At 37.7% G+C, this 20,732-nt stretch overlaps 1 protein-coding gene across 1 annotated transcript in view; it reads left to right on the top strand.

Moving 5' to 3' along the window:
- LOC150100232 (uncharacterized) overlaps nt 1-15,566 on the top strand; it is a 160,907-nt gene extending 145,341 nt beyond the window's left edge. Inside the window, exons 8-9 of the mRNA XM_090402885.1 lie at nt 4,778-4,935; nt 14,696-15,566. Of these exons, the coding sequence (XP_090259011.1) occupies nt 4,778-4,935; nt 14,696-15,565 (1,028 nt within the window). The 3' untranslated portion in view covers nt 15,566. The remainder of the gene's footprint in view (nt 1-4,777; nt 4,936-14,695) is intronic.
- The last annotated feature ends 5,166 nt before the right edge of the window (nt 15,567-20,732 follow it).

Genomic DNA, 20,732 nt, shown 5'->3' with positions numbered 1-20,732 from the left:
GGATTGGCTGTCCGATAGGTATCAGAGAGTTGTGTGTGGTGGGGTAATTTCAAGGAAGCAGAGGGTTATAAGTGGGGTCCCACAGGGCTCAGTACTGGGACCTATATTGTTTAACCTTTATATCAATGACATTGTCAGTGGATTGCAAGGGGATATTCAGTTGTTTGCAGATGATGCGAAGCTGGGAAGGATTATTAGTAATAGTGCAGATGCAGCAGCCCTGCAAGAGGATTTGAATAAGTTAGATAGATGGGAAAATGAATGGGGGTGTCGGTTTAATGCAGCAAAATGTAAGGTCTTGAGGTTTTGGGAAACATCGATGGGACACTGTATACTCTGTGGGTCGAGTTATACTGGAGGAAGTAGGGGAGACAAGAGATCTGGGGTTGATGATTGATAGAAACCAAATTTAGGGGACATATTGTAAAGGTGGTGAAGGTAACACAGAGGATTGCTGCAATAATGAGAAGGACGCTGACCTGCAGAGATAAAACAGTTATCATTCCGTTGTATAAGACCCTGATCAGACCACACTTAGACCATTGTTCTCAGATTTGGTCCCCAGGATTTGAAGAGGATAAATTAACTGTGGAAAGGATATAAAGGCGGATAACAAAGACAGTTTCAGGACTGTACAATGTTAGTTATGAGGATCGGCTGAGGGAATGTGGACTGCAAAGTTTGGTGGATAGAACAAGGAGAGGTGATATGATTGAGACTTTTAAACTGTTGAGAGGTGGTTACAGGGTTGACACTGGGGAGTTCTTTCGCTTGGTTGAACAGTATTAGTTATTTGCAATAACTAATACTCATAATTCATGTGTTCCTTCATTTGTAATTAATTTTTTGTGTATATTTAAAAATAATTTATTAACTAAATTATTTTATTGTAATTTATTTTGGATATCTGTTCATGTGGATGGAGATATTTTCTTGCAGCTGTTAATGCATGCAATATCACATGCTTTCAATTGAATTGTTCTCTTTTTTTTTGTGTTTTCCTATAATTGTATTGGCAATGGCTATGAAACTTTTACAGAGAAAGACATTTATATTAAACGTAAGTGGTTCTGGTAATGATATTTAATGACAAATAACATAAAGTTTGACATTTAAGGTATTAGTTAAGTATTATCTTGAATTTGGAATGTTTGATTACTGCATGGGAAAGTGATAAAATCCATATTGGTGGCCATCATTTAACTGGTGAGTTTTCAGGTAGTGAAGAAGGTGACTGTTGATTGATTAACCTCACCATTATTTTAGCAGATACTGAGGCGAGAGGTAATGCTAGGTATATCATGCTGAACAATTCTGGAATCCAAGTTTTGAGCACAGCTGAGGAGTGGGAGGGGATATATATCTAAGAAGAGTCAGTACCATAAAAAAAAGATTATGTATCAGTGCTGGGACCACTACTGTTTAATTTGTACATAACTGATATAGGAAATAACCTGAAAGGAAGTGCTTATACGGTGATCAGAATACATTATGCAAATTATGGAAACAACTGCCGCGTTAGAGTAAAACTTTAGTTTAATATAAACCAAAGGAAATATTCAGTTGTTTGCTGATGATGCGAATTAAGTAGAGTAATAGTTAATCAAGGTGATGTGGAGAGCTTGCAGGATGATTTAAATAGGCTGTCAGTATGAGCAAAAGATAATGGGTGTCAGTTTAATGTGGAGAAATGTAAATTTATGCATTTTGGGATAAATAGATTACGAGATAAATAGATCACGTTGATGGAAATGTACTCCAGGAAATGACGCTGAAGCTAAAGATTTAGGGGGTGGTGGTAGACAGAGTTAAAGTTTAGAGGACATATTGTTAAAGTAGTCCATAAGATAACTTGGCTATTGAAGAACATATTAAGTAGAGATAAGGAATTACTGTGCTCAGATCTGGTCTCCTAGGTTTCTTGGAGATGAGGAAGCAGCGGAGAAGAATCAGAGAGGAGTGACCAAGATGGTAAGTGTTCTGTGGAATGTTCCCTATGAGAATAGATTGATGATGTGTGAATTTTGTTGTTTAACCAAATGAAGTTGTTTGATAGGAGAAAAAGAGGGGATATGAGAGAAACATTTAAGTTGCTTAAAGGGTTTTATAGGATTAATGCAGGGGAAATAATATTTGAGCACTCGGCTAGAGGGACCAGAACGAGGGGGTGGTCATCCCTGGAAGTTGAATAAAGGTGTGGTTAGCAGGGAATGTGAGGACTAGAGTTTTTGCTTGGAGAGTTGTGAATGAGTGGAATGGGTTGCCAGAGTCACTTGTGAGTGCTTTGTCTGTTGATGTGTTCAAGGAGAGGTATGATAGATTGGGTCTCCCACTATGAGTCTTGAGATTTGGAGGTGCCCATATAATAATAATAATATATATGCATGTTGTAGTATCACTGTGCATTAATATTAAAGAATTAATACTACCATATGTGTGTCTCATACTTTCCCTCACATTAAATCAGGTTTGGATCCACAGATTTTTATACTAAAATTCCACTAACTTGAGAGAGGATTAAATCCTTTGATATGATATCTCTTAAACATTAAAATAATAGAGAGAAAGGATCCAAACCTTTACATTTTTACAGTATTAATAAAATCTCAGTTTAATCTGACTATTGAGATTAAATGAATACTCATTCACTATTAAAGTTGTATTTAAAATTATATATAAAAAATAAAAAAAAATGATTTAATAATGTGATAGAAAAGGTAGTCAGTATGTTGTCCAGATATAATGGTGATGAGATGAGGTTGTTAGCAGAAATGTGTTGAAGAGAAAGGAGTGCAGTTTGTTAATGTGTGGAATGAGTTTGAAGGAAGAATTGAACTGTATAAGAGTGATGGACTGCATTTGAATGGTTTTGGTGTGAGTCATTTGGAAAGACTGCTGCTGGAAGGGAGAGTAATTAGTGCAGAGAATGAATCTAAGCAAGTAAGAAGCGGTGTGAAAGAGTGGGAAAGTAAGGAAGGGGAGATTGAAGTGGTGCTTATGAATGAAGAAGTGGGTAGCATGAGTGTAGAGAATGAGAGAACAAGTGTGCAAGACAAGCAGGGAAACTGGGAGACTCAGAGCAGACAGGGGAACACAGCATGAGAAAGGTTGATGCTCCAAGAGTATGTGAATGCATATGTAGACATGAAGAGAAGAGGATGACTTGGGATGTTGGGAAAACAGTTGGATTTGAAGAAGGATCTTGGCATATTTAATTTATAATATAACCAAGTGGAAAAACTTTCGACATCTATCTCTAAATCAGAGTATTTAATAATAAAGTGTGACACCTTTTGGCTACATGTATGTGGAAATATGACTTCTGCATTACTTCAACCTTGGTATCACTTGAACTGGGCGATGCGGTGATTGATTCATTCAATCCAATACCCTTGGAGGGTAATGGATAGCAATGCTGTAGCTAATGAAGCTCTAACTGAGGCTCGGCTATTGCTGTTACCCTCCTGCCATGATCAGAGCTTTAATAATAGCTCAATAACCTTATCCCTACACTGTCCGCTACAGATAACGGGGAATATGAAAAGCATTCTTGCTTCGCCCCTTTAAGCCAGTCCTTATAAGGACTATAAGGACTTGGTATCACTGATGAGACCTCAATAAAGGTCGAAACCAGTCTGCATAGTGACCTTTCCCATCATACATGTCCATAAGGATATGTGCTTTGGATAATAGGATACTAAGGCAAGTGATGTGAAGTCATTAGCCTCTATATACAAGTTGCCAGTCCTGAAATTACTTCAGGTGCAAATTTTGTTGCTTACACTTGGATAAGGGATTAAACCAAGAATGTAATTTCTTGGCATCTTTAATTTATAGTCTAACCAAATGAAAAAACTTCCAGAAACATTAAAATATTTTCTTTAAATTAAAAAAAAAAGGAAACTTTTTTCCCCTTAGGGAAAAAAAAACAGCCATTATATAAATACACATGGATACAGACTGTACTTAAAATACATAGCATGGACGAGACATAGTCAGCACTTGCTATAGCAAACTTGTAGGGACCAAAGGAATAGTTGATTGTAGCAGAATGGGCTATATGAATACCTTTTAAAATAGCATGCTGATACATGCTATTGGGCATTGATTTGGATCTTTCAGTAATTTGTTAGCATGCATCACTTCTCTATAACTGTGCTTGCCATAGTAAGAATTGACCATTTTGTTTTTATGCTTAGTAATAAAGGAAGTATCTTAAATGTATTCATGACTATTTAAGGAAATATGCAATTCTAGAAACCATTGATACTTTATTATTATGTCATGTTTTAATATAAGGAATCAATTATGCTTGAATTAAAGGACTATGAAGGCCTCTTCTCATTATAAAACTAGTTAACACTATTTTTGAAACAAAAGTGACTTACAGACAATTGCTTAACTTTTCACAGTTAATTGTTAGTACAAGAGTAAAGGACATTGTCTTGCATAAAAGTTAAATTTTCTACTCTGCAAAGGTTCTCAAATGTTCAATTATTTATTTAAAAACAGGTTGTTTCAAGATAATATGAAGCTGTTTGACTTTTTTTTTTTATCATTGAAGGAAATTGACAGTATTATGAATAAACATTGAATATTGTTATATAGAACACATAGCTGCTCAGTTGATGTGATTTTGAAAATGCAATGGCATATGATAATAAGAACATTTTTACTTCATTAATGTAGTTTTAGTTTAAAATGCTTTTTTTTAAACATACATACATACATACCTATATTAATTCATTTATGTGGTGTTAATTCAATGCATTTTCAGACATTCATCGTAGTAGTCTTCCAAATTTGGTGAAAGGCTATAATAGTTTGAGGAGAAAAAGTCAACAAAGAAATGATTCTCGTTTGCAGTGTCCTTTGCCAATTTATCCCAGTGTATCCCATCTCAGGCAACCTAGATATTCCACTCTCCCTTCTCCGGTAATTTCAGTTTAAAATTTCATATTTGTATAACTGATGCAATAATGTATTCGTTTATCTATTAACAGTATAAACTGACCACTTATTCCATCTTATTTAATATTTGGAAAACTTCCTATAAATGAATTTATTTAATTTTGTTGAAAGAAATAGGTTTTTTTTTTTTTTTGGTTAGTTAATTTCTCTAAAAATAAATTCATATATTCTTTGACTTTCATGTTGCTATTTCAAATGAAATAGCATCTTAAAATTCATAAAATGCTGGAGCAGAAGAATTGTAGATGTTCATTGAAAGAAAAGTAAGCATTGCCAAATTAATGGTAAATATTTCTGGCCAGCATCTCTCTCTCTGGAAGAGCCACATGTTTTAGCAAATAGTGATGATTATGCATTTGCTTCCAGTGAAATACTATTATTATTATTATTATTATTATTACCACGGGCTACTCCAGGAGTCCTTAGACTCATCGAGGGAGGCCCTAAGCATCATGTTCACACAGCTGTTCAACATTCTCACAGTATCTATCATACCTTGCCTTGAACTCGCTCACTGTCATAGCACCCACAACAGACTCTGGCAGCTTATTCCACTCATTTACCACTCTAAAAGTAAAGAACCCAGCTCTAACACCCGTGCTAACCACACTCTTGCCCAGCTTCCATGGGTGTCCCCTAGTTCTCCCACCACCAGTCCTGATCTCAAAAATATCATCTGAATTAATCCTATAGAATCCTTTTAGCAATTTGAATGTCTCAATCATATCTCCCCTTTTTCGCCTATCAACTAGTTTCTGCAACCCACAAATCTTCAACCTGTTCTCATATGGTTCATTCCATAGACCTGCTATCATCTTAGTCACTCGCCTCTGGATCCTCTCAACCTCCTCCCCATCAAGAAGGAACCGAGGTGACCAAATCTGGGCACAGTAGTCGAGATGAGGTCTTATCAGGGCTCGGTACAGAGGTACAATAACTTGTTTTTCTCTGCTCGTCAAGGTATTTTTCAACAACCAAGTGAGTTGATGAGCTGATTTAGCTACTTTCGCAATGTGCCCCCTAAACTTCATCTCCCTATCCACCAACACTCCCAAGTCCCTAGCCTCATCAATCTCTTGGAGTACAGTTCCACCAATGTGGTATACTGCTGCTAATCTTTTCACTCCGAAATGCATAACCTTACATTTTGTCACATTAAATTGACATCCATTCTCCTTAGTCCAGAACTCCAATCTATCTAAGTCATCTTGCAAGACTTTGACATCTTCTGCATTCACTATCGCCCTACCCAACTTTGCATCATCAGCAAACAAATGAACTGATCCACTTAGACCCTTCCCTATATCGTTAATGAACAGATTAAACAGCAGTGGTCCAAGAACAGAACCCTGTGGCACACCACTAGTCACAGGCCGTTTTTTGGACTCTACTCCTGAATAAACTACTCTTTGATATCTCTCCATCAACCACCCAGCTATCCATCTCACCAACCCTATATCCATTCCCATATGTTGTAGTTTACGGATTAGAATTCCATGTGGTATCCTGTCAAACGCCTTTGCCAGGTCCAGGAGTATCACTGTAAACCCATTTCCCTTATGCAGTTCAGCCGTCACCTTGTTATAAAACTTGAGCAAGTTACTGAGGCATAATCTACCCTTCACAAAGCCATGCTGTCCTCTGTACAGTATCTCATTTTCATCAATCCATTCCTGTATTTTTCCCTTGACTACTTTCTCCAAGACCTTGACAACAACTCCTGATATGCTGATCGGTCGGTAATTTGCAACCATAGTCTTGGATCCTCCTTTATGCAGTGGAACTATTTTCCCCTCTTTCCACGCCTTCGGGACTAAGCCAGACCTGAGACTCAGATTAAACAACATGGTCAAGGGCACTGATAATTCATTAGCCGCTTCATGCAAGACCCGTGCTGGTATACCATCCAATCCCACAGATGTATTCACATTAAGGTTCTGTAATAGACTATTCACCTCCACTTCATTCATCACAATTCCCATACAAACTAATGGTTCCTTCATTTTTTCAACGTCACCACCTGGATGATATACTTTTGCAAAGTGCGCGCTCAGTAACTCCACTATATCGACTGGTTCAGTGAACTCTTTACCATCGTCATTCCTTAAAATCATTTTGCCATGTACAGTTTTTTTCTTGCTTGCAGCATATTGAAAAAACTGTTTGGGATTCTCTTTTCCTTGCATAGCTAGTTTCCTTTCATAATCGGCTTTTGCTGTTTTTACCACACTCGTTACCCTTCTAGCCTGTACTTTATACCGTTCGTGTGCCTGCAGGTCACCCCTTTCTTTAAATTCCCTCCATAGTTGTTTCTTTTTTTGCAGCTCAAGCTTAATGGTGTTATTCATCCATTTAACCCCTCCTTGTTTCACTATTCGGACCTTAGGTATACAATCAGCCATAACCTCCTGTAAATGCTCTTTGATCACTTCCCATGCTCTATCGACGTCCAGCCCTTGCAGTTGTACATGCCATGGCACTGATCCAAGCAATCTCCTAAGCTTGTCATACTTGCCAGCACGGTAATTCCACGTATACCCTGTCTTAATCACAAATTTCACACCTTTAGCCACCTCCCACCTCACCTTATGATCACTCTCACCAATAGGTGGTAACATGGTCATATTCATTACAGTCAAATTCTCAGATACTATTACCAGGTCAAGCACTCTCACACCCCTAGTATTTTCAATTACATGCTGTTTCAGATAGTTATCCCTTAATAATTGAATAAAATCCATTTCCTTCCTCACATGTGTCCTCTCCTCCTTCCAATCAGTGTTACCATAGTTGAAATCCCCCATAATAATTACCCTCCTTCCACTCATTTCATCAATTTGTTTATGCATACCATCTCCACCATCTATTCCATCACCTGGTCTATAGCAGCACCCAACTGTATATTTTATTCTGCCAGTATCAATCTCACACCAAATAGCCTCAAATGAGCTCCTTTCACTATCCTGCAATACTTCAATTCTCCTTGGCTGCAGTTCATCAGCTATCATCAATAACACCCCTCCCCCAATTTTATTCTCTCTGTCCCTCCTAAACATACTATAACCTACACATTCTATCCCACTAACTATATCATCTTCCGTCAGCCATGTTTCACTAATGCCAATAACCTGTGGCCAGGAAGAGCCAATGAAGGCCAAAAATTCTTCCTTCTTGTTCCTAATACTCCTGGCATTAGTATACATGAATTGCAGTGTTCCCTTTGTCCCACCCCTATCTTGATGCATTATTCTAAATATCCCATTCCCATTTTTTGTCCTTATTGCTGGCTCAGGTACATTATATACATTTTTACACTCAACTGTCTCACTGATGTCTGGATATCCACTTCCCCCCCTCCTTGGTAGTTCTAGTTTCCCTGGTTCTGCACATCCATTTTCACTTCATTCAGCAACACTTTTTCCAGTCTCCGCACACCAAGTCCATTCAAATGCAGTCCATCCATCTTGTATAAGTCCTTTCGCCCATCAAACTCATTCCACACGTCCACAAATTCCACACCACACCGTCCGCATAACCTGCGCATAATATCATTTGCGATTATGGCCCTCCTTCTAAACTCCTCTCTGTCATACCGCGGTAACAGACTCACCATTCTAACTCTGTCACTCTTTTCTTTCGCTACCTTTAACAATACTTTGAAGTCCTCTCTCATAAAAAATTTATCACCTTTCAATTCATTCGTACCAGCCACAATTGTTATTTCTTTCACCCTCTGTTTTTGCACTCTAATGCTCTCACTTACATCCTTAAATTTCGCACCCGGTAAGTACGATTTAGTTAAACTCCCATCTATTACTCCTCTTAATAACGAGTCACCATACAACACTCTCTCCTTCATTTCGGAAACTCGCCCACGCTGTTTATTTACGTTAGCCGAATCACTCTGGAAAGAGTTTTGCAGGTGCTCTAATTGCCGCTGCGCATCTTGTATCACTGCGCGCAGCCTAGCGATCTCACTTCCTACAAATAATTCCTCATTTGTTTTATCATTCAAGCCATTTTCTCTTTCTGTATAATTGCTCTCACTCTTTCTTAGATCACCGCTCACATTGCCATCTTGTACACCGCAATTCCCTATCGAGCCACTATTTTCACTCGCATTCAGGCTTTCTTCAACCATAACTGTCTCACAACCTGACACATACTTCGACTCCTCACTTTGCATACACTTTCTACACATTCTCCCACCACTATCACTTTCAACCCATACTCCAGACTCATTCGGGAATGCATACATTCCACACACATCACATTGGACAAATTCTCTCACATTTTCACTTCCTGTAATGTATTTCACTTCACTTCCTGTAACTTCCTGTATAATACTAGTAATGGATTTCTTTCATTTGCTAGCTAGAGGTCCTCATAATATTCATCTGTCCAGATTCATCTTAGATTCACTTGTTCGGATGGTTAATAAAGTTCAGCTGAAGCAGCTCATATTCTATACAGAGCTACATATCCACCTCTTAATCTCACGTTTTCAGAGTTTAAAGCTTTAACCTCTCTGTAAAAAAAGAAAATGTAATCATTAAGTGCAGGTAAGAGGAAAACAGTTCAGGATAAGAAAATCATACTACAGGAAGTTTAATGCTCAAGGACTATTCCACTTATCATCCACTTACCTAAGATCCTGCAATTCTAGAAACCTGCTCAAAATCAGATCAGTCAACTGAATAAACCCCTAGATAAAGTCACTAGTTTGGATGCTAAATTCAAGAAGAAACCAAAGTTTTATCACAGGCATCTGCCTAGATTATGGCTATCTCAATCAGAGGGCATTCCATTAAGATTTGTAGAGGACTTTATTGGCTATCCTACCTAAAAGCTTGTTAAACTTTTCATATTACTCTCCTTCTGCTTGTATAGGGAAATCTCCTTCATATAAGGGAAATATAGGAAAATCTCCTTCACTTCATATTATTATTATTATTACATGACAACTCCATGGAGTCCAAAGACTCATTGAGGGAAAAGTTTCTCTAGTCGGCAACTAGAACCAAACTCGTGATTCTCCCCCTTCATGCGGTTTAGTGCTGAGGAGTGTAAACACTACTTCCACTGAGCTACAGCTCTAAGCAAATATTATGAACTTTGTCTTATGGTATATCAGTTCATTGTTTGAATACTGTTTCTTTACTCACCATTATACCTTTAGAAGATACACTGGGAATCTTACTTCAAGATTTTACAACATTTTGTCAAGTTTGAATTTTTAATTCATTCTGGCTATTTCAGTTGTACTATATTTTAATAACAAAGCAAAGGGACAGCTATGGGAAGTACTGTTTCCTCCACATTTACTTCAGGAAAAAGTTTTAACATCTTCTTCTTTGCAGTATTCATCCCAAGCCTTTGGTATGACAAATATATTGATACTATTTTTGCAGTCTAGTAAGGCTCAATAACTGAGCTCGGAGAATTTGTCATTCCATCCTGTCTGAAAGCTGTCATTATTATTGGATTCTGCAAAGGGTAAGCTTTCCCATTAGTATTCCCTGGTGTTTAACAGATCCCTTGCACTTGGATCTGTCCTATATTGGCCATTCTGATCTGTAGCTGTTCATCATGAGGAGCCTAAAAATTATATTAAGTGTCATGAGATGGAACACCCTGGACTTAAAGGACATGTTATTCTCTCTAAGCACCTCCAGAGTACTCTGAAGGGAAACCAGTCTTTTTTGGAAAACCTGTATAAGGAAAGCTGTGAAGCATTAATAAATCTCATTAGAGCTGATGGATTATGCTTATTCCTGTTATGGAAAGCAGTGCTGTTTAATGCTGCACATTTAAGATTTTAAATATCTTTTACTACACCTCATTAGGACTGCAGTTATAATTAAACGACACTGCTTTATCAAAACTCATAATCTCATGGGCAAAAATTTGTGAATGTAAAGATTTTTTTTGTAATTCATTATTAGTCTCCATAATTTTGTTAGTGACAGTGATGATGCCCTTTGAAGAAGAAAAGACCTCTTTAAAGACCATTCTCATATGAGGGTGGCACGGTTTCATCCTATAAGACATCCTAAGTGGTACTAATGGTATAGATCTATACTCTATGAACATGTAGACACAAAAAAGTTTATTACTAATTTAAATGGCCAAATACTTTGAACTAAAATATATAGATCATCTTTAGTGTGACTGACAATTCAAAAGTTAGATCAATAATGGATTTTATAAGTGAAAAACAAGCTTCATGCTAATGTGTTTGCAATACAGTAGATATGAAATTGATGCATATACAGGGAAAAAATACACAAAAAAAAAACAATGCTTATAACTAATAAGGATAAAACTTTTCCAAATTTTTGGTAGGAAAACACAATCATTACATGTCAAGTGGAGTGATGTAGAAGCACTTTAGTACTTTCTTTGAATAAAATTTAAATGGCATCTATTTAAAAGGCCTGATCATAGACCAGAGGATTCTTTGGTCAGTGTTGACTCCACTGCGAGCTAGACTAGAAATATGGGATTTTTATAGAGGGTGGGAGACTGATCTTCCTGCAGTCTCTTTTCAACAGAACATCCTACCCAGAATATGAGAAAAGACCGTTAAAGATACCAAGCAATTTTATAAACTTGGTTTTAATCCTTTTTACCAAGTAAGCAAACAAGCAGGTAAGTCAAGTTTGCACCTCAGAGCCTTAGTGGATTTAGCCACTAAGGCTATGAGGCTAATATATTATTATGTTAATGTCTGTGTTCTTCTGGCTGGTTGTTCTCATTTTGTGGGATGACACCCCCCCACACACACACACAAGTTTTAAGGAAGAAAAAAAAGCTCTCACCTCCTTATTAGACCCAGCTAACTCACTTTCAGTTGAAAAGCCCTTACTTATGTCCTAAACAGAATTCTCACCTAGGTCTTCCTAACAAAGATCATTGCCATTACTAACTGAGCTATAGATGCTTAGTAATTGCTATATTAGTAAAAGGGTTCCTGGAAAAGGAATGTGCACAGCAAACTCCCTCTTTTGTATTAAGCTTTTTCATGATAGGAACACTTATTTGCATGGTTAGCTGAGTCATGGTACCTGCTCAAACCATTCGTAAATCTGCAGTATATTAGTTCTGATTACAGTACTAATTTATTATAATTTACATTTCCTGGGTGTGACTAAAAAAAAAATTTACACATAGATAAAATTAACGATTAAAAGCAAGATTCTTTGTCAAGGATAACATACTTTCCAGCTCAGTAAAAAATCTTACTATATATTTAGATTATTCACTGAGTAACTTCCATTCTTCAGGTGTTCAAATCCTAATTGTTCCACATATTGGCACACCCAGGGAGGGGGTGGGGGGCAAGGTCCCTTCCCCCCCTAAAAAAAAAAGGAAAAGGAAAAAAAACACTAGGAAAATTTCCAAAAATCTTTTGGAAATTAATTTTTTTTTAAAATTTATGTTGTGTTGTGTCTTCTATTTCTATGCTACTTATGAGTTAGCGGTCACATAAGGTGGGAATACCCTGTAGCTCTCGGGAATCCTGGCTGCTGTGAATGGAAGGCAAATGAAGTAGTGCTCAGGCACTACTTCATTTGCCCGAGCCAGAGGAGATCACGGATATCATGTATTGGCGATCACTGCAGATGCTCAGTCACAGCTCGTATGCAATGCGTAGTGTGTATTCTCAAATCGCCTACTCACCCCCCCCCCCCCCCAAGATTAAATCTTGAGTGCTCAGCCCCCTCCAAGATTAAATACTGAGTGCCACTGATTCCACAAGTCTTGATTCTTTCATTTATTAGAACATCATCAGAATAACATACAGCTTATGCTTAAATTGCTAATGCCATTGATCAACAAAAAATTTAAACTTTTTTTTTAGGCTGTAATTTAGAATTCTAATGTAGTTTGCTCCTCTAAAAGAAGTATTTGCCATTATTATTAGCTTTGCTCTTTTCTCCAAATTTTTCCACATATTTCTGTATGTCTGATAATCATTTCCTACTCTATTTAGATCTCTAACAAGGACTGACTTTTTCATTGTATCAGTTGCTTTCTCTAAAGCATCAAAAAATTCCTTCACTTCTACCTTGGTAGAACCTTCTGTAGGACCATGGCACAAATAAGTTTTTTAGAGTCTTAAAGTGAACTACTTGATGGTCTGATACAATTAAGGAAAATTAATTTAATTCTTTAGTCACTATAGAGTTCACGGGTTTATTCTAGATAGTAAAATTCTCAATAGTGACTCTCTATAGTGAGAGTCACTATTGAGACTCACTATAGAGAACATGCAGGGACCACATGAATAGTTTGCTATAGTGAATTTTCTTTAGCATAGCACTGTGCTTTTTGGCTCTGATCAGGCTTCTTAGTAATTTGTTATGATAGTGCTTTGGTATAGTTAAAGTTGATTGTATTTGATAATAAGTACAGGACAATCCTATAAACCCATTATGATCATAGTAGGATGGCCTACATATCCATAATAAATTTGCTCCCCTTTCACTTTTCATACAAGATACTGCTATTTCTTCCTATTACACTCAGAATCTGATCCACTTAAAAAGCATCTTGGACTTAATGCATATTTTACCTGTATGGGAGGCAGAACATATGATGACAACCTAAAACTGAAAACTTCAAAATGTAATTTCTTTTTTTAGAAGTGGTTGTATATCTTGGTTATGTGATAAGTAGGGATGGGATAAAACCAGATGGATCAAATGCTAGGGCAGTAGCTTGTTTAGTGTCCCCAAAACAGTAAGACAAGTCAGGAACTTGTTGGCATGCTAAACGGTTTAACTAGTTTGAATAAACCTTTTTATTCAAGATTGTATTGCTGCATTTGTGGAACAAGAAGGATGAGATGAGATGAATTAAAACTAATAACTTTCCTGAGTAGCTCAGAAATGAGGTACTCAACTATTAAAAAGGAAACGTTGGCAATTGTATGTATATCTTTTAAGAAAACAGATATCTTTGAATGGTCAAGATATTCGAGTTAGATCAGGCCATTAATCCTTATTATTTCTAAGTAACATCAAGAATGAAAATCTGAGAGTTTTTACTTTGGAAATTAGAAACTAAAGATTTTAATCTTAAGGTAGCTACATTCCTGAAAAATAGATCTACCATAGCAGATTGTCTTCTAGATTAATCACAGAGAATGAACAGATGAGATGCCAGGAAGGAAAATGATTTCAATGGTATCAAGACACTTGTTCGGGTTTGGCTAGTATTGAAAAGTTTCATATAGTTACTTGAACAATTGCAAATTTATAGGAACTCTGGTGATTAAGTGTCATTCCGTTTCCATTTTAATACAGTGGTCAGTTTATGTCTGGCTTTATGGAGTAGTTTGAGAGGATTAAAATTTCAAGGTTATTTTATGTGTTATTATTTGTATAGTAAATATTAATTAGTTGCTTAGGTGTACAAATGGTATTAGGGTAAAAAAAACCTAGATTAGTATTTAAACAAAATTTGCTTATCATTAAAAATGTTGACAAATGAATTAGATTACCATTACCAGTATTGAATAACAGAGTAACATAAAAATAAACCAGCCACTTTTATGAGTATTATTCACTCACATTGGCCTGTGTAATTCTTCTGCTTTATTCAAAACTTCATTAAAACATGTGAAGTAGCTTAAAGGGGAAAATATATGCAAAATATTTTCTGTACTGTACTTTATATAATTTTTTAAAATTACTGATTTTGTTTATGACTTTTATAGACTCGAAGAGAATCACTGCCTGTTTCAACAAACAGGGAATTATCAGCTCATTCTCGGAAAGATACAGGTCAACCTTCTAGTACATTAACTTACCAAAAGTCATTTCTACCAAAAAAAGAAATAGTTCCATTGCAGAAATTACATACTGGAGGGGCACCCTCTCAGAAGGATTTAACTTTATTTCATCCTCTAAATAAAACTGTTATTCATGATTTATCACATAAGGAATTGGCTTTAGCCTCAACTTCGCAAAAATCTCTGTCCCCTGGATTTTCTCCAAATGAATCAGTTTTTTCCCCCTTAAAATCGAATGTTTCAAGACTTTCTCCTCAGAGGGAGTCAATTTCAGCACCTTCACCTAAAAAACCCTCAACTCCTGTACTGTCTCCTCATAGAGATTCGACTTTATCCTTTTCTCAGAACAAAGCATCTACAGCATTATCTCCAAGAGAATCAGTATCTTCTACTCATAAACAGCCTCCTCCAGTACTTTCTTTGCATAAGCCACATTCTTCATATAAGCAATCTCCATCTGGACCATTTCCAAGAGAACCAAACTCTTCTCGAAGAGGTTCAGTCCCTATTCCATCTAGTCATAAAGAATTAGCTGTGAAGCAGCCTGCTCAAAAAGGATCTCTCTTGACTCCTCCTCAAAGTTGTAATTCAAGACGAAATTCTTCTCCAGCTCCACATTCCCAAAATTTATTGTCTCCTGAGTCCGTCCAGGATCCTCGATCTCCTGTATCTGCAGTTTGTTGTCCAGAAGAAGACCAAGGCCATACAAGACAAATGTCACCCAGTAAAAGTGATACCCCCTCAAAGTCAACACTACACAGACCTAGTAAAATACCTGGTCCTAGGGTAAGGTAAGTGATCCTCTCATGGATTGTCAAAATTGTCAAATAGTTAATGGGATAAAGTAATTACTTTCATTGTGGTTAAAATTAAAAATGATTACAATATATTTAAATTTGATATCAAAAATATGCTTGAAATGAAAATTATCTGACAGATAATTGATTGTTGAGGCAAATGATATATTTTATAGTTAGTGAAACATTATAATGTGATATTGGTTAATAAAAAGAACTTATTAATATACAATCATCATTGTAAAAATATAGAAAGATTATAGAAATGGTTACTTCTACAAACAACCATCAGCGTACTAGAGGTTGGGAAACTGGTGATATTTTTCAAGAGAATATTGCTAATTTCATCATCATCAAATTCCTGATATGTCCCCTCAGGGGGTGTACAGGATAATTATGATAGTACTACATGAAAAAGTTACACCATTACTAACTTCCGATCAATAATTTTCTCTCCAAATTAATCTGTAAAATAATTAATATTTATTAACTTATTAGCTGATATTTCTCTAGTATTATATCCAGCATCTTCAGAGCACAAGAACAGTTTGTCACAGATCATTTGGGGGGGGGGGGGGGTGGGGGGGGGGGGGGGTGGGGGGGGGGGGGGGTGGGGGGGGGGGGGGGTGGGGGGGGGGGGGGGTGGGGGGGGGGGGGGGTGGGGGGGGGGGGGGGTGGGGGGGGGGGGGGGTGGGGGGGGGGGGGGGTGGGGGGGGGGGGGGGTGGGGGGGGGGGGGGGTGGGGGGGGGGGGGGGTGGGGGGGGGGGGGGGTGGGGGGGGGGGGGGGTGGGGGGGGGGGGGGGTGGGGGGGGGGGGGGGTGGGGGGGGGGGGGGGTGGGGGGGGGGGGGGGTGGGGGGGGGGGGGGGTGGGGGGGGGGGGGGGTGGGGGGGGGGGGGGGTGGGGGGGGGGGGGGGTGGGGGGGGGGGGGGGTGGGGGGGGGGGGGGGTGGGGGGGGGGGGGGGTGGGGGGGGGGGGGGGTGGGGGGGGGGGGGGGTGGGGGGGGGGGGGGGTGGGGGGGGGGGGGGGTGGGGGGGGGGGGGGGTGGGGGGGGGGGGGGGTGGGCAGATCTGGTCTCCTAGGTTTCTTGGAGATGAGGAAGCAGCGGAGAAGAATCAGAGAGGAGTGACCAAGATGGTAAGTGTTCTGTGGAATGTTCCCTATGAGAATAGATTGATGATGTGTGAATTTTGTTGTTTAACCAAATGAAGTTGTTTGATAGGAGAAAAAGAGGGGATATGAGAGAAACATTTAAGTTGCTTAAAGGGTTTTATAGGATTAATGCAGGGGAAATAATATTTGAGCACTCGGCTAGAGGGACCAGAACGAGGGGGTGGTCATCCCTGGAAGTTGAATAAAGGTGTGGTTAGCAGGGAATGTGAGGACTAGAGTTTTTGCTTGGAGAGTTGTGAATGAGTGGAATGGGTTGCCAGAGTCACTTGTGAGTGCTTTGTCTGTTGATGTGTTCAAGGAGAGGTATGATAGATTGGGTCTCCCACTATGAGTCTTGAGATTTGGAGGTGCCCATATAATAATAATAATATATATGCATGTTGTAGTATCACTGTGCATTAATATTAAAGAATTAATACTACCATATGTGTGTCTCATACTTTCCCTCACATTAAATCAGGTTTGGATCCACAGATTTTTATACTAAAATTCCACTAACTTGAGAGAGGATTAAATCCTTTGATATGATATCTCTTAAACATTAAAATAATAGAGAGAAAGGATCCAAACCTTTACATTTTTACAGTATTAATAAAATCTCAGTTTAATCTGACTATTGAGATTAAATGAATACTCATTCACTATTAAAGTTGTATTTAAAATTATATATAAAAAATAAAAAAAAATGATTTAATAATGTGATAGAAAAGGTAGTCAGTATGTTGTCCAGATATAATGGTGATGAGATGAGGTTGTTAGCAGAAATGTGTTGAAGAGAAAGGAGTGCAGTTTGTTAATGTGTGGAATGAGTTTGAAGGAAGAATTGAACTGTATAAGAGTGATGGACTGCATTTGAATGGTTTTGGTGTGAGTCATTTGGAAAGACTGCTGCTGGAAGGGAGAGTAATTAGTGCAGAGAATGAATCTAAGCAAGTAAGAAGCGGTGTGAAAGAGTGGGAAAGTAAGGAAGGGGAGATTGAAGTGGTGCTTATGAATGAAGAAGTGGGTAGCATGAGTGTAGAGAATGAGAGAACAAGTGTGCAAGACAAGCAGGGAAACTGGGAGACTCAGAGCAGACAGGGGAACACAGCATGAGAAAGGTTGATGCTCCAAGAGTATGTGAATGCATATGTAGACATGAAGAGAAGAGGATGACTTGGGATGTTGGGAAAACAGTTGGATTTGAAGAAGGATCTTGGCATATTTAATTTATAATATAACCAAGTGGAAAAACTTTCGACATCTATCTCTAAATCAGAGTATTTAATAATAAAGTGTGACACCTTTTGGCTACATGTATGTGGAAATATGACTTCTGCATTACTTCAACCTTGGTATCACTTGAACTGGGCGATGCGGTGATTGATTCATTCAATCCAATACCCTTGGAGGGTAATGGATAGCAATGCTGTAGCTAATGAAGCTCTAACTGAGGCTCGGCTATTGCTGTTACCCTCCTGCCATGATCAGAGCTTTAATAATAGCTCAATAACCTTATCCCTACACTGTCCGCTACAGATAACGGGGAATATGAAAAGCATTCTTGCTTCGCCCCTTTAAGCCAGTCCTTATAAGGACTATAAGGACTTGGTATCACTGATGAGACCTCAATAAAGGTCGAAACCAGTCTGCATAGTGACCTTTCCCATCATACATGTCCATAAGGATATGTGCTTTGGATAATAGGATACTAAGGCAAGTGATGTGAAGTCATTAGCCTCTATATACAAGTTGCCAGTCCTGAAATTACTTCAGGTGCAAATTTTGTTGCTTACACTTGGATAAGGGATTAAACCAAGAATGTAATTTCTTGGCATCTTTAATTTATAGTCTAACCAAATGAAAAAACTTCCAGAAACATTAAAATATTTTCTTTAAATTAAAAAAAAAAGGAAACTTTTTTCCCCTTAGGGAAAAAAAAACAGCCATTATATAAATACACATGGATACAGACTGTACTTAAAATACATAGCATGGACGAGACATAGTCAGCACTTGCTATAGCAAACTTGTAGGGACCAAAGGAATAGTTGATTGTAGCAGAATGGGCTATATGAATACCTTTTAAAATAGCATGCTGATACATGCTATTGGGCATTGATTTGGATCTTTCAGTAATTTGTTAGCATGCATCACTTCTCTATAACTGTGCTTGCCATAGTAAGAATTGACCATTTTGTTTTTATGCTTAGTAATAAAGGAAGTATCTTAAATGTATTCATGACTATTTAAGGAAATATGCAATTCTAGAAACCATTGATACTTTATTATTATGTCATGTTTTAATATAAGGAATCAATTATGCTTGAATTAAAGGACTATGAAGGCCTCTTCTCATTATAAAACTAGTTAACACTATTTTTGAAACAAAAGTGACTTACAGACAATTGCTTAACTTTTCACAGTTAATTGTTAGTACAAGAGTAAAGGACATTGTCTTGCATAAAAGTTAAATTTTCTACTCTGCAAAGGTTCTCAAATGTTCAATTATTTATTTAAAAACAGGTTGTTTCAAGATAATATGAAGCTGTTTGACTTTTTTTTTTTATCATTGAAGGAAATTGACAGTATTATGAATAAACATTGAATATTGTTATATAGAACACATAGCTGCTCAGTTGATGTGATTTTGAAAATGCAATGGCATATGATAATAAGAACATTTTTACTTCATTAATGTAGTTTTAGTTTAAAATGCTTTTTTTTAAACATACATACATACATACCTATATTAATTCATTTATGTGGTGTTAATTCAATGCATTTTCAGACATTCATCGTAGTAGTCTTCCAAATTTGGTGAAAGGCTATAATAGTTTGAGGAGAAAAAGTCAACAAAGAAATGATTCTCGTTTGCAGTGTCCTTTGCCAATTTATCCCAGTGTATCCCATCTCAGGCAACCTAGATATTCCACTCTCCCTTCTCCGGTAATTTCAGTTTAAAATTTCATATTTGTATAACTGATGCAATAATGTATTCGTTTATCTATTAACAGTATAAACTGACCACTTATTCCATCTTATTTAATATTTGGAAAACTTCCTATAAATGAATTTATTTAATTTTGTTGAAAGAAATAGGTTTTTTTTTTTTTTTGGTTAGTTAATTTCTCTAAAAATAAATTCATATATTCTTTGACTTTCATGTTGCTATTTCAAATGAAATAGCATCTTAAAATTCATAAAATGCTGGAGCAGAAGAATTGTAGATGTTCATTGAAAGAAAAGTAAGCATTGCCAAATTAATGGTAAATATTTCTGGCCAGCATCTCTCTCTCTGGAAGAGCCACATGTTTTAGCAAATAGTGATGATTATGCATTTGCTTCCAGTGAAATACTATTATTATTATTATTATTATTATTACCACGGGCTACTCCAGGAGTCCTTAGACTCATCGAGGGAGGCCCTAAGCATCATGTTCACACAGCTGTTCAACATTCTCACAGTATCTATCATACCTTGCCTTGAACTCGCTCACTGTCATAGCACCCACAACAGACTCTGGCAGCTTATTCCACTCATTTACCACTCTAAAAGTAAAGAACCCAGCTCTAACACCCGTGCTAACCACACTCTTGCCCAGCTTCCATGGGTGTCCCCTAGTTCTCCCACCACCAGTCCTGATCTCAAAAATATCATCTGAATTAATCCTATAGAATCCTTTTAGCAATTTGAATGTCTCAATCATATCTCCCCCTTTTTCGCCTATCAACTAGTTTCTGCAACCCACAAATCTTCAACCTGTTCTCATATGGTTCATTCCATAGACCTGCTATCATCTTAGTCACTCGCCTCTGGATCCTCTCAACCTCCTCCCCATCAAGAAGGAACCGAGGTGACCAAATCTGGGCACAGTAGTCGAGATGAGGTCTTATCAGGGCTCGGTACAGAGGTACAATAACTTGTTTTTCTCTGCTCGTCAAGGTATTTTTCAACAACCAAGTGAGTTGATGAGCTGATTTAGCTACTTTCGCAATGTGCCCCCTAAACTTC

The sequence above is a fragment of the Typopeltis vanoorti genome, chromosome 13 (assembly GCF_054136105.1).
Source record: "Typopeltis vanoorti isolate ZY-2024b chromosome 13, IOZ_Tvanoo_1.0, whole genome shotgun sequence".
NCBI classification, from domain to species: domain Eukaryota; kingdom Metazoa; phylum Arthropoda; class Arachnida; order Uropygi; family Thelyphonidae; genus Typopeltis; species Typopeltis vanoorti.
The sequence above is the reverse complement of the archived record's forward strand: the minus strand, read 5'-3'. Positions and strand labels throughout refer to the sequence as shown.